Source organism: Ostrea edulis, chromosome 7 (assembly GCF_947568905.1).
Source record: "Ostrea edulis chromosome 7, xbOstEdul1.1, whole genome shotgun sequence".
In the NCBI taxonomy this organism is placed as follows: Eukaryota; Metazoa; Mollusca; class Bivalvia; order Ostreida; family Ostreidae; genus Ostrea; species Ostrea edulis.
This window is the reverse complement of record NC_079170.1, coordinates 47,819,583-47,831,908: the sequence shown is the minus strand read 5'-3', so window position 1 is coordinate 47,831,908 and position 12,326 is coordinate 47,819,583. Positions and strand designations below refer to the sequence as shown.

Here is a 12,326-nt window from a genome sequence, read left to right as displayed (position 1 = left end):
CAAAGATAATCAAATGATGACCACTACTTAAACTCTATGGTTGCAGCATATTTCAATTTTTGAAGTGACAAATTTTATTCCTGTTTGTGAACCAATATTCAAAAGAAACACTGCTATGGCATTAGACATAAATTAGAAGAGAGTGGTGGGGTGACAAAATACAGATTCCATACTGCGAAATGTATCAATTGTTAATATACATGTATCAATATAAATTCAGTGCCAATTTTCATAATTTCTAGGGCAAAAGTTTGTTTGTAACAAATGTCAGAAATATGCACTAGCTCTTTCTTTGCAAACCATGCTACTAAGTACCAGGCATTAAGACATGATTTGTTTATTGTCATTTGTTAAACAGAGACATATCCAGTGATTTGAAAGGGGGGGGGGGTCCCAGAAAAATGATCTGAAATCTGCATTAAGTCATATCCGATGAATTGATAAAGTAAATATATTTATTATTGATTGCTAGTTACATGTAACCTTTTATGCATCAGTTAAAGATACTTTATGAACATTTTCCGTCACTGGGTAAAATTCAACAAACATTTTGTGTATCTGGAAGTGGTCAGTATACATTTCAACATCAGAGTAAACATGCATTAAAGCAAGTCTGCCAATCTGGTGTAGGCAGAAAATGGAATATGGCATGTTATTTCATGAATGCAAAGGGAAATGCTTTACAAGAGAGTCAAAAAATTTCTGGTTAATGCTAAATAAGTATCTAGATGGCCCAGAGAAAAGGAGAGGGTGTGTTCTTAACCCCCTCCCCTCGGGATCTGCCAATGTCAAGTTTGTAATGTGAGTGAATGAATTAAGATTCTTCATGATAGGCAATTGATTAAAATTTGATTTACTGATAATTTTAACTTCATATATGTGTGTTAATTGACTATTATCTCAAATCCTGTGTCAGAAAATGACCTCTAAAAATCAACATTGTAAAATGTTATATAATGAATTACATAGGCATTTTTTTGCCTTTATTATATAGAATGTATACAAAGACATGAAATTTATTTCTGAATGTTCATATGTTCTAGTAATTTTTCATGAATTTTAATCATTTAATCATTGATTGGTTATATCTACTTCATATTTATTTCTATTTATAAAGTTCAACAATCTTCATTTAAGTAGTTGACCTTTTTGCACTTATTGAAAATTTTGAGATTTCAGTTCAACTTTTCACCATCAAACCTTACTTTTCCCACTGAATTTATTTTTGTAACTTGAAATACACCTCTTCAAGTTTCTGGTTATACATAATTTGTTTCTTTTGAGACATTGTATTGGGTTTTATGAGATCTTAAATTTTGATCATTATTTTGTAAAATATATTGGTGTGAAATATGTGCAATTTTAACAATTAATAAATTCATTCATTGGATGAATATACACACAAAAACCCTCTTAGTTATTGCATATAGTGTATATCTAACATATAAAATATTGCTTTTCTCTATTTCTTAGTTATATGACATTTTAGAGCTGTTCAAACATAGTACTTTTTTCCAATATTTCGTGACCTTTTTGCACCGAAAATTATCTCAAAGTTGTTTTTCCATGTCGAACCCATACTAAACATGATAGAAAATTTTTATTTGGCAAATTTCATATTGGGGTCAGTAAGAACCTGTGCACAAAGTTTCATGAAAATCTGAGAGATAGCATGTGCCGACCTCTGCCTGATATCATAATGGACACCCTCTTAATTGCTGTTATAAAATTTAGAAATTCATTTCAAAATTAAGGATTATCTCCCTTATGCAGAGCTCCTATCTTGGACGAATTTGGCTCCACTTTTTGGTACGCTGTTTTTGGCTATATATAACTCTAGAACTTCATAGTTATTTCGGATTTCAAACATTTCGGTTGAGCATCACTGAAGAGAAATTATTTGTCGAAATGTGCATCTGGTGCATCAAAATTGGTACCGTATAAGTTTTACATGAAACATGTCAGACAGCATTTGACCAAATTCAGGTTATATTGGTAATTAAATCTAATTATGACCATACATTTTTCGAAATGCCAACTTTAAACGAAACCGTTAAAACTCCTTTAACATTAATAATTTTCAGTAGCCTGTCTCGTTTAAAAACTGATTATACGTAGAAACTTATCTTGCATATCGAATCAGTTAAGAAATATAAGGGATGCAAGGGTTTAAACATTCTAATTTAAAGTTTGCATTTCGCAAATTCTAAAGTCGTTATAACGATCTAGTTTGTTAATACAACCTATCATTGGGTTAAATGCTGTCTGACTTGCTTCATACCGATTGTTCTTGGCTAAGTGATTTTGACTATGGATAACACCGTTTACCTGATCAAGATGTAAAGCACACAGCGGTTGTGACCGGACGACAGGGGATGCTTACTCCTCCTAGGCACCTGATCCCACCTCTGGTATATCCAGAAGTCCGTGTTTGCCCAACTTTCTATTTTGTATTGCTTATAGGTGTTATGAGATTGATTACTGTTCGTTATCTCCACCGCTCATAAACGGCATATGCAGGTGATAATGTAATATTCTATATAAATATTGGAAGATGACAATGGAAAATGTAAATCCTCCAGTTTGTCATAATGTTGTGTTGTTAGTTTTTAGTATATAACTTTATTAAAATATCCAAGTATGAAGGAAATGTGGAAATGTTGCTTTGTATTTTAGTTCAAGTTCACTTGTATATATCGAACAGACGTAGGTATGAAAATGAGCATTATTGATATAGAAAACTTATCCGAGATATCTAAATGTGGAGTTGAAGAACACCGCCAGATTTTTTTTTTCTTTTCATGTTGAAGGGTTTGAATAAATTCTACCTGATAAGAATAAAAGAAAAACCAGGTCAGCTAAGAAAGGAGCAGAATTCGTAACCTTGGTAATTTCAACAGACTGTTGACAGACCAGATCACCACATACTACGAAGATATTGTCAATGAAGGACATCTTATTTTTTGTTTCAACTTCAGAGTATTTGTGCTTGAAATCAGAGTGGCGTTTAACAAAGTAATTTTTGGATGACTGATCACTAGATATGAATCATGCCTCTATCCATGTTTGTTGAAGAAGCTTTGTATAAAGCGTTGAAAAGTCATACGTTTTAATGTTGTTGATTTCAGAAAAGTTTTGTGCTTTCAAATTTACTAACTGTTCTTTAGAATATATAATTTACATTTGATTTACACCACTTCTGTTATATGTTGTGGCACAATACGTCTGGATTTTCTCATTGACAGTAGTTAATATTTTCGTGAGGAGGAAAGATCGGGATTGGTAGAACAGTTACTTGATCCAGCAATGTATCTTTTTCTTAGTTTTTTGTGAAGTTTAGGAATCCAGTATAGGTATGGTAACGCATTATCACCCATCCCATTGACTGGGGTATTAAATGTATCTAAAACTGAAGCATGGAATTAAAGAATTCCATCTTTTGAAAGGGCAGTTATAGCAAAAGTACTGTTAGTTCGTTTAAAATACAGTTGAAATAATGAGACTTACAAAGACAATATTGTTGGAGGCTTTGTCCACTGGAACCAAACCATATTCCTCCTGCAATCTATCTATTCTGGTTTAGTAAACACAGAAGGATAGGTGGTACATATTTTTGTTTTAATGTATCTAATACGGAATGTTAATATTCCTGTTATAATATCAATCCTTTCAAAGATAGTATCAAGTTCTTTTTCATATTCATCGCATCGTCTGACATAATCTTCAACACATTTCATATTAGAGATGAAGTTATCTTACTAAAATGAAGGACCGGTGTTCTTTAAGTTAAGGTTCTTTTAGAATAAGCGAGTTCAGACCCTCATTTTCAACTATATCAACATCACATGTAATGATATATCCAGTTGGACTATATTTGAAAGAAGACGAAGAACAAGAAGACGTAAATGGATTAACTTTAACGTGGTACATATCTAGGCACTGCAAATATGAAATGACATTTCCCTCTTCGATACGAGTGAAACTCAAAAACTCATAAATCTAATAAAATTTCCTTAGGCAATATATGAACACACCGATAGGCATTTGCACCCATCGCATGTAGTTAGACACATTTTGTGTGTCAGCGTGTGTAAGAGTTAGAGAAGGATTAACAACTATAGGGCAATTTGGAAATTGCAAAGGTTCATATATGCTGGCGCCCCTTAAGCAGGAACTTTGATTTTAGCTTTTACATACAGGAAGTTTTAATACAAATATTGTTCTGTTAAAAATATACGCTTTTTCTGCAAGCTGAGTTATACTGAAATATATAATTTGGACTTTAAATCCTTTTTTTTTTGTCGTTTATAAACAACGAGTATGATTAATCTTATTTCTGCGTATGTTTGGTGTAGCACATTTCTTTTGATATGGGCGACTGGTGACGGAATTTGTTCAAAGGGGTAAGAAAGTTTTAACAGTGCACATACATGTATTTAAGGTAACTTCATATTCACATTATTATCTGATAAAAGTACAGAAAGTGTATTTATTTATTAGCTTTAAAGCTAGTAAATGATCAAATAAGTTATAGAGGTCATTGGACTTTTTAAGATGCAATATATAAATAAACAGAATCATGTATCAACGTCAGAAAATTGCAATTTACTTTAATTACACAAAAAATAGTTATAACGATATAATACATTGTAGTATTAATGAGGATGTGATGAAACTTTTTAAAAAATATACAAAATGTGTGTGAAAAATTAAGGAAATAAATCGCACAATCCACTTGATAAAAAAAATCAATGAACACAGAGTTATTTTGAAAACTGTGATTGAGAGTTCATATATAATTTAGACTTTCGAAATATGTATATATATCATACATCAATCTAAATAAATCAATGATTTTGCCAACTCCTATCTGGTCACATGAATGTAGAATTGTTTTAAATAATTTCTGTGGCCTAGTTTAGTGAGATAGTGATATTTCAGAGTCAATGTAGACGGTTCACTAGAATACTGCGTAGACTTCTACAATGTTGGGAACGAGTGTAGAGGTAATTTGCTTTGTTTAATTTATATAAATTTGTTTTATGAAATGTGAAGATATTGAAAAGTCATCAATCTCATAACTTCTATATAGCTCAATTGTGTGGAGTAAAATAGCGTTTTGCATGACGTGGCTACGGAATGAATATTTCCGTGAATGTTCATTGGTGGTGTAATTATTATGTATATTTTTATTCATGTGGATGTACGTACATAAGGCAGTGTCTAATTTCAAAAAGGTTATATTAGTCATATTTAGTATGCGTGAATTGTAGAGTGTCCCCCTGGGTATTACGGAAAGAACTGTTCCAGACCATGTCCGCCACCACGATATGGAATTAGATGCACTCTGAACTGTGACAATTGTTCAAACTGTAATCACATATATGGATGTGGAGATGCTACAGGTGAATATTTAAAGGAAACAAATCAACAAACGTTACGTTATGAAATCCATCAAATTGTTTGCGATATAAATGAAACGAGGAGCAAAATATCTAAGATACGAATACTTAGTAAGTCATTTTAAACTTAAAATGAAAGATACAAAGAAAATCTATTAGTGATCTTCACGGTAAAATGACATTGTTTTTTGGTCAGAACAAACTCTTGATTGGGCAGAAAATTTTACTGACAAAAAGACAAATACACAATTAATAGCATTTATTTACATTTGAGAATTGAAAGAAAATTGTAAGAATGGCAAAATGGTAACTTACGGTAGCTGAACAATAGATATGGAAAATCTGTGCCGAACTGAATTTACACACACAAAATAGTTAATTTTAAAATTATTGTACCCAGTTATAAAAATAATCTAAAAAACTTGTCTAATCAGGGCTTTCCTATCATAAAAATTCACAGTGTATTTATAGTAAGAATGAATTTTCTAGTACAATCTTGAAAGACAATGATGCAACCATTACGTCATTTTTTCTACTAAAGAAGATGAAATGAAGCTCTAGAACAATCTAGGTGACTGCATGCAAGTACTATACAACAAGAAGTAACCATCGATGTCTAGAACAATCTAAGTCCTAGATGTCAATGAGTGCAAATAATACACAACACTAATAAAACAAAAATCATTGAAATTCACAAATTTTCCGGCAATCAATATCATATTACATACTTGATTTTATTTTGATTTAAAATCGATTTGAACCAAAATTGTTTATGCTTCAGTTTACTAATATTCCTTCCTCATCTCTATAAATATGCTATGCTAGTCAACATCCATTCTATGCACTAATTCTTAATGTGATTTGCAACTGTTGCTTTATTGACCATAATCTTGAAATCTTTAACAATCTATCTATATAATTCAATTTCATATTATTTTCACTAGTGTTGAGATCCAATTAATTGTAAACTTAAAAAAGTATATGCTGTACATTAACAGTATCTTTGCTTAGTCAAGTTTCAGATTATGATATTGAGATATATATATATATATATATATATATATATATATATATATATATATATAGAGAGAGAGAGAGAGAGAGAGAGAGAGAGAGAGAGAGAGAGAGAGAGAGAGAGAGAACCAATCACTTATTGGGAGCTCAGTGTCAAATTCATTATTGATATGGTTTGCTGAAAAGTAATGTTTTAGATATGACATTCTGCACAGGCAATAAAATCAGAGGGAGTAACCTTAATAAAGCACGTTTCTGTTGTTCTACTGTTTCATTACTCCCAATAATTTATACAAACATGCTTTTTATCTGCATTATTCAATTATTCCTCTTCACAAATCGTCACCAATGAGCTATCTATTCACGTGATTCATCATGACGTCATACATGTCAATTGGTGCAACAGCTATAGCCTACTTGTATGTGTGTGAATATATTCTAGTCATGAATTATACAGGATGGATAGTCAATATTTCGATATCGATGACACCAATACAACTAGTATTCAAGATTCAGACATACTAAATCTAAGAGAAATTCCGTCATAAAAGATCAATATTACAACGACATTGACGGACACGGAGATCCCGGTCACAGAAAGGGTGGAACATTTTATGTAAATATATTTCTGATCATAGAATGACATGTTTCGTTCGCAAACATTTTGAGTTCCAATGTAACTCATAATATTCTTTTTTTTAGCATTAGAGGACTGTATAGAGTGTAACATGCATTAGCCGATGTAATTAAAATCAATTATTCTCTAACAGTTACACTGGAGAAGGCGCATAAACCTACAACGTGCCGAAGAAAACAGCCAATTTACCGATATTGATTTAATTTATGATTTTTATTGCAAGGAGGGGAGGGGGCGCTACTGGATTTTAAAATCCTTGCTAACAATCTGAAAATCTATCGATTTCTCAAAAGTAGATTTATAAAAGAAAGAGAGAGAGAGAGAGAGAGAGAGAGAGAGAGAGAGAGAGAGAGAGAGAGAGAGAGAGGGGAGTTGTCATTTAATACAAGGGGCCTCTTGTCTTAACCTAAACCTGATAATCGTCTCTCTCGCTACTATAAAGAAATAAGGGGGGAGGGGGCACCCATTATATATTCCATTTATTTTACTACGTTGACAAGCAGCATTATTTTAAATAAAACCGCTGTATCTTAAAATTCTTGACAATTATTAACTAGGTTTTTTCGACTTTTTTTCAGTCGGGGTTAGATGATGTAGTCATTTTACACATGGTGTTAATACTCATAATTTCAATCATGTGGTCAGTAAACGAATATATCGTTAGATATGAAATTAAAGGTACATATGATATAAAAAATGTATGATATACAGAAGTTCCTGTGGCTACCAGACCCGCGGCGACTTTGATTACCTCAATACAATACCTGGTAGGCTATAAGGGTTCTCGAAGTCATTCTCTATGACTTTCTGAAGGACAATGATCGTATTGATTTGTAAACAAATGTCGATACAATGAATTAAATGTGTTAGAATGTAATATATAGGCTCGTCATTGAAGATGGTTTTCCGTTGGTTTGAAATAGTTTTAAGTTTAAAAAAGATTCTCCGATTTGCCTCGTTGGTAAAAGTAAAGTTTTTTATATTGATTATTACAGCTATATATTGTACAACACAATAAAACGATACTTATAACTGTTGAATTTCTACAATGTGTATCATTAGCCTGCTGTATGTGATGTTCACAACTTGTTTCAATGTTTCCATGTTTGCTTGCTTCACCATGATTGACACGTATGGCGTCACATACTAATATCGCAAAAATCTCCCAGGAGAACATGCATATCTGGCTGTTTGCAATTTCGATAGAAAATAATCCCCAAAGCACGCTTTGCATAGAAAAAATAATACTTAAAATACTCCATTTTCATATATATTCAAAAGCAATAAAAATAGTGGTAAAAATCTTTCAAGTTTTGCAAGCTGAATTGGTATTCATGTATCATCATTCTTTTAAATCTGGATATCCATCGCTAAAATGACATACCTTTTAGAAATAGTGGTACTCTACCGGAAATAGCAGATTTTGACGAAAATGGAGAAGACTACATTATTACATCTGTTTTAAACTACTATATTAATGTTCTGCGGTGTGTCATACCCTCACATTGAAGGAAAGACAATCGTTTTTTTTTTTTAGAGTCGGAGACAAATACAGTGGACCATTTCATGTCCCCAGAGTCTACGGTGAAAGTTACAGAAAATGCAACGCGTGAAGGAAATGGTAACAATACGTCTGAATTTCACTTCGATGTTATTTTTACAGGAATCGTAATAACATCCGGGACACTAATATCCTTGGTGCTGATACTAATAGTTATAAGAGAATTATACAGACACAAGAAATTTTCAGGTCTTAGGAATGCAAATAAAGTGCCGTGCAGAACGCATGAAGTAGACGACACTTACGCATAAATTAATGAGTTCATGGATATTGTAGTTTTACCCGAGGATAACGAGATTACAGGTTCAAATCAATGTATCAGTAATGGACATCCATCTTTCCCTGAGATAGAAGAAACCGGATGTGAAGAATATGTTTTATAGCACTGTGGGCAAAGAGAAAGTTCTTTCAAAGGATAAAACCAGACAGGTTAATGTAAACAGTGTTTACAATAGCAAAGAGAGGAACAAGCAGGAATCGTATTTTGACGTACAAAGTATCACAAGCACTGTGAACTGTTTTGGACTGAAGGATATGAATAACAGTTTGATATCCTTTATGCTGCTGATGTTTATGTAAATGACAAAACTAAAACCACGTATTTTTAATATTACATGGGAATTAAATCATATCTTAACAAGTCTATGAACTGATTTATACTTTAGCGCACAGGGAAAATACAAGTTAATATAGTTTTTTGTTTTCAGCATCTCTACTTCATAAAAGATGTGCATTCATTACCACTCTATGTATCCAATCAGGTGTACTTTCCCCGTTGGTGACGATCAATGTATAATCTCAGCATATTCATATCAATTTAATACTGATTAATATTTATAAGGAAAACGAAATATAGCAGACATTATTATGTAGTAGTTGCAGTTCAGTTATAGATCCGCTTACATCAATGTAAGGAGTATGTGTAGATCTAAGAATTTCTCTATACTGCTGTCAGAATTACTGCTTTATTTGTGGTACAGCAAGATATATCCATATACATACTTGATATGCCGTTCATACGCGGGAATGAAGTGTTTTTTTGTTGTGCATTAAGTTGCTTGCTTCAGTTTCTCAGCAGACGCTGAAGTTTATAAAATTTGGAGTAGGTTTGGATATATCGGTGTCACACAAACGTTTTGAGGGAACTGTCGTGTGATTACTGTGGTTAAGTAGTTTACGGAAAGACGCCATGGATAATTAAACGATGTGTGATGCACTGAATCAGTAGAGGACTACTTAAGCAGGTAAAACTTCGGATTACATGTTTTCAATACGATTGTATATATACATTGCACATGTTATATTTGCTATATCAAAGTATTTTTATTTCATATCCCGATGTCCGTTATAAATACTATTATAATGACAATATGATTTAGACCAGATATCCTTATTTTTCGCATTTTGTGAATACAATAGTTTGTTTCGAAGCAATACTTTGTTTTTCGTTAAAATCATCTTTCAAATATTGTTCACCTGATTTACATGTAATGAGGAAATCTTAATACCTTTCAATACCTCTGTATTTTCACTTTGCATCTAAAATATGTGGATGATAGAAAATAATGTTTTCTGTCAGCTCCGCAATGTAGAGTTCTAAAGCGATAAAAAGTTTGTAAAATGTCAATTGGCCAATTCATGGAATTCTAGATATATTGAATTTATTGGGAAACAAATTTAACAGGAAAAAGTGAAGGTAACAAACAATGATCAATATGATAATTCCCATAAATAATACAAAATTGAAAGTAGGGTACGCACTGACCTGTTGAAACAGCAGAGATGGGATCAGGTGTTTGTGAGGGGTAAACTTGCTCTGTTGACAGGTGATATCCACCGTAAACTTATATCTTCATCAGATAAACGTAGTAATCGGTAGTCAAAGTATGTGACGAAGGGTTTAATAATTATTATGAAACAGATCAGACGGCATTCATTGACAAGTATTATAAATCAGTTACTAACTGCATACTGATTTTGACCACGGATTACTGACCAAGGCAGATACTTACGGTGGGTGTTACCGGTCCAGAGATGTTCTCTTCTCCCATATGTGTTGGCCATTCTCACATCAGACGGCATTAATTCACAAGTATTGTAAATAAGTTACTAACTGCATACTGATTTTGACTACGGATTACTCCGTTTATCTGACCAAGATAGATACTTACGGTGGGTGTTACCGGTCCAGAGATGTTCTCTTCTCCTAGACACCCAATCCCATCTATGTTGGCCATTCTCTTAATTTTGTATATTGTATCGGATTTATGAAATTGATCACTGTTCATTTGCTTGAATTGTTCATTCATATACATGCACCTATACCGATTGCGTTATATACAGTAAAATTCATTTAATTTTATTTCAGTTATCCTTAACTTATTCTTCTCATCATAACATGTTTGTCAGGTATAGTGAAAAAAGGAAGACAACGGACAGTAATCAATCTCATAACTCCTGTAAGCAACACAAAATAGAGAGATGGGCAAATAAATGGACCCCTGGATATACCAGAGGTGGGATGAGGTGCCTAGAAGAGGTAAGCATTACCGAAATGCATTATTTACATTCAAACTGCCCGTGTGCATGTTCTGCTTAAGTGCATATAAGTACATTCTGATATGTGACACACACGGCGTAATTTTGACTATGACGGCATATTATGACATTGTGTATTGCTTACTACGGAGAGAAACAAACTATGCCAATGAAAAGCTTAAGACACCATCGTGAAAAGAATACAAAATATATTGAGAAAATATTGTTATGAGAATAAACATAATTATCTGCTCAATATTTTTGTTACTCTCCAAATGATGTCACTTTATCGCATAAATAGCGATAAAAAATGGAGTAGAGAATTTTGTTTATTCTCATACTAAAATTTACCAATAAATTTTGTGTTCTTTGTGTACCGAGGTCGTTTTGTAGAGATAGTTTTTTTTTCTCAGTAACAAACAATGCGACGTCATAGTCAAAATTATACAGTGCATAAAACAATTGACCATGTACTTACAATTCTGATTGCTTAAATAAAAGAAAATTAAACTTATGTTTGAGATTTTTAATTTTTTTTTTTGGATGACAACTACTAAAGAGGAACTGTCATCAATAATATGAACATATAAGTAGCCATGGTAAAGTAGCCAAAACTCTGGAGAGGATCACTTTCTATGCAATGTGAAGATAACGAACAGTGATCAATCTCATAACTCCTATAAGCAATACAAAATAGATAGTTGGGCAAACACGGACCCCTGGACACATCAGAGGTGGGATCAGGTTCCTAGGAGGAGTAAACATCTCCTGTTGATCGGTCACACCCGCCGTGAGCCCTATATCCTGATCAGGTAAACGGAGTTATCCGCAGTCAAAATCAGTGTGCCAAGAACGGCTTAACAATCGTCCTTCTATATGTATAGCACGAAGCAATTATTCAGTCTATTGCAGTTAGCAAAAATGTATATTGAATGTAACCATTAGGAACTTTCACTCATTTTTTTTTATTTTTGCTACAATAAACATTCAATTTACTTCATGGAGAAAAAAATCTAACATGTCCTTTATTGATATATAAGGTAAATTTTTAAAGTATTTATTGTTTTCAGACAGTAAAACACAAAAGTTATTTCACGTTCATTCCTATTTTATCAGAATTGTTTGTCGGACTTTTGTACTTTTTAGTGATTATAAAGGAGTCACAAAGAAGAAA

At 32.6% G+C, this 12,326-nt stretch overlaps 1 protein-coding gene across 1 annotated transcript; it reads left to right on the top strand.

Moving 5' to 3' along the window:
• Positions 1-709: 709 nt before the first annotated feature.
• LOC125649562 (uncharacterized) lies at positions 710-9,229 on the top strand. Its single transcript, XM_056145729.1, has 4 exons — positions 710-801; positions 4,942-5,006; positions 5,274-5,405; positions 8,591-9,229. Exons 1-4 carry the CDS (start codon positions 710-712, stop codon positions 8,863-8,865), a joined length of 564 nt encoding a protein of 187 aa, XP_056001704.1. The 3' UTR covers positions 8,866-9,229.
• Positions 9,230-12,326: the final 3,097 nt, after the last annotated feature.

Coding starts and splice junctions, on each gene's coding strand:
- LOC125649562 (XM_056145729.1), top strand. CDS start 710: ATGCTAAATAAGTATCTAGATGGCCCAGAGAAAAGGAGAGGGTGTGTT. Junction 802..4,941: donor GCCAATGTCAAGTTTGTAAT/GTGAGTGAATGA, acceptor GTGATATTTCAG/AGTCAATGTAGACGGTTCAC. Junction 5,406..8,590: donor TGGATGTGGAGATGCTACAG/GTGAATATTTAA, acceptor TTTTTTTTTTAG/AGTCGGAGACAAATACAGTG.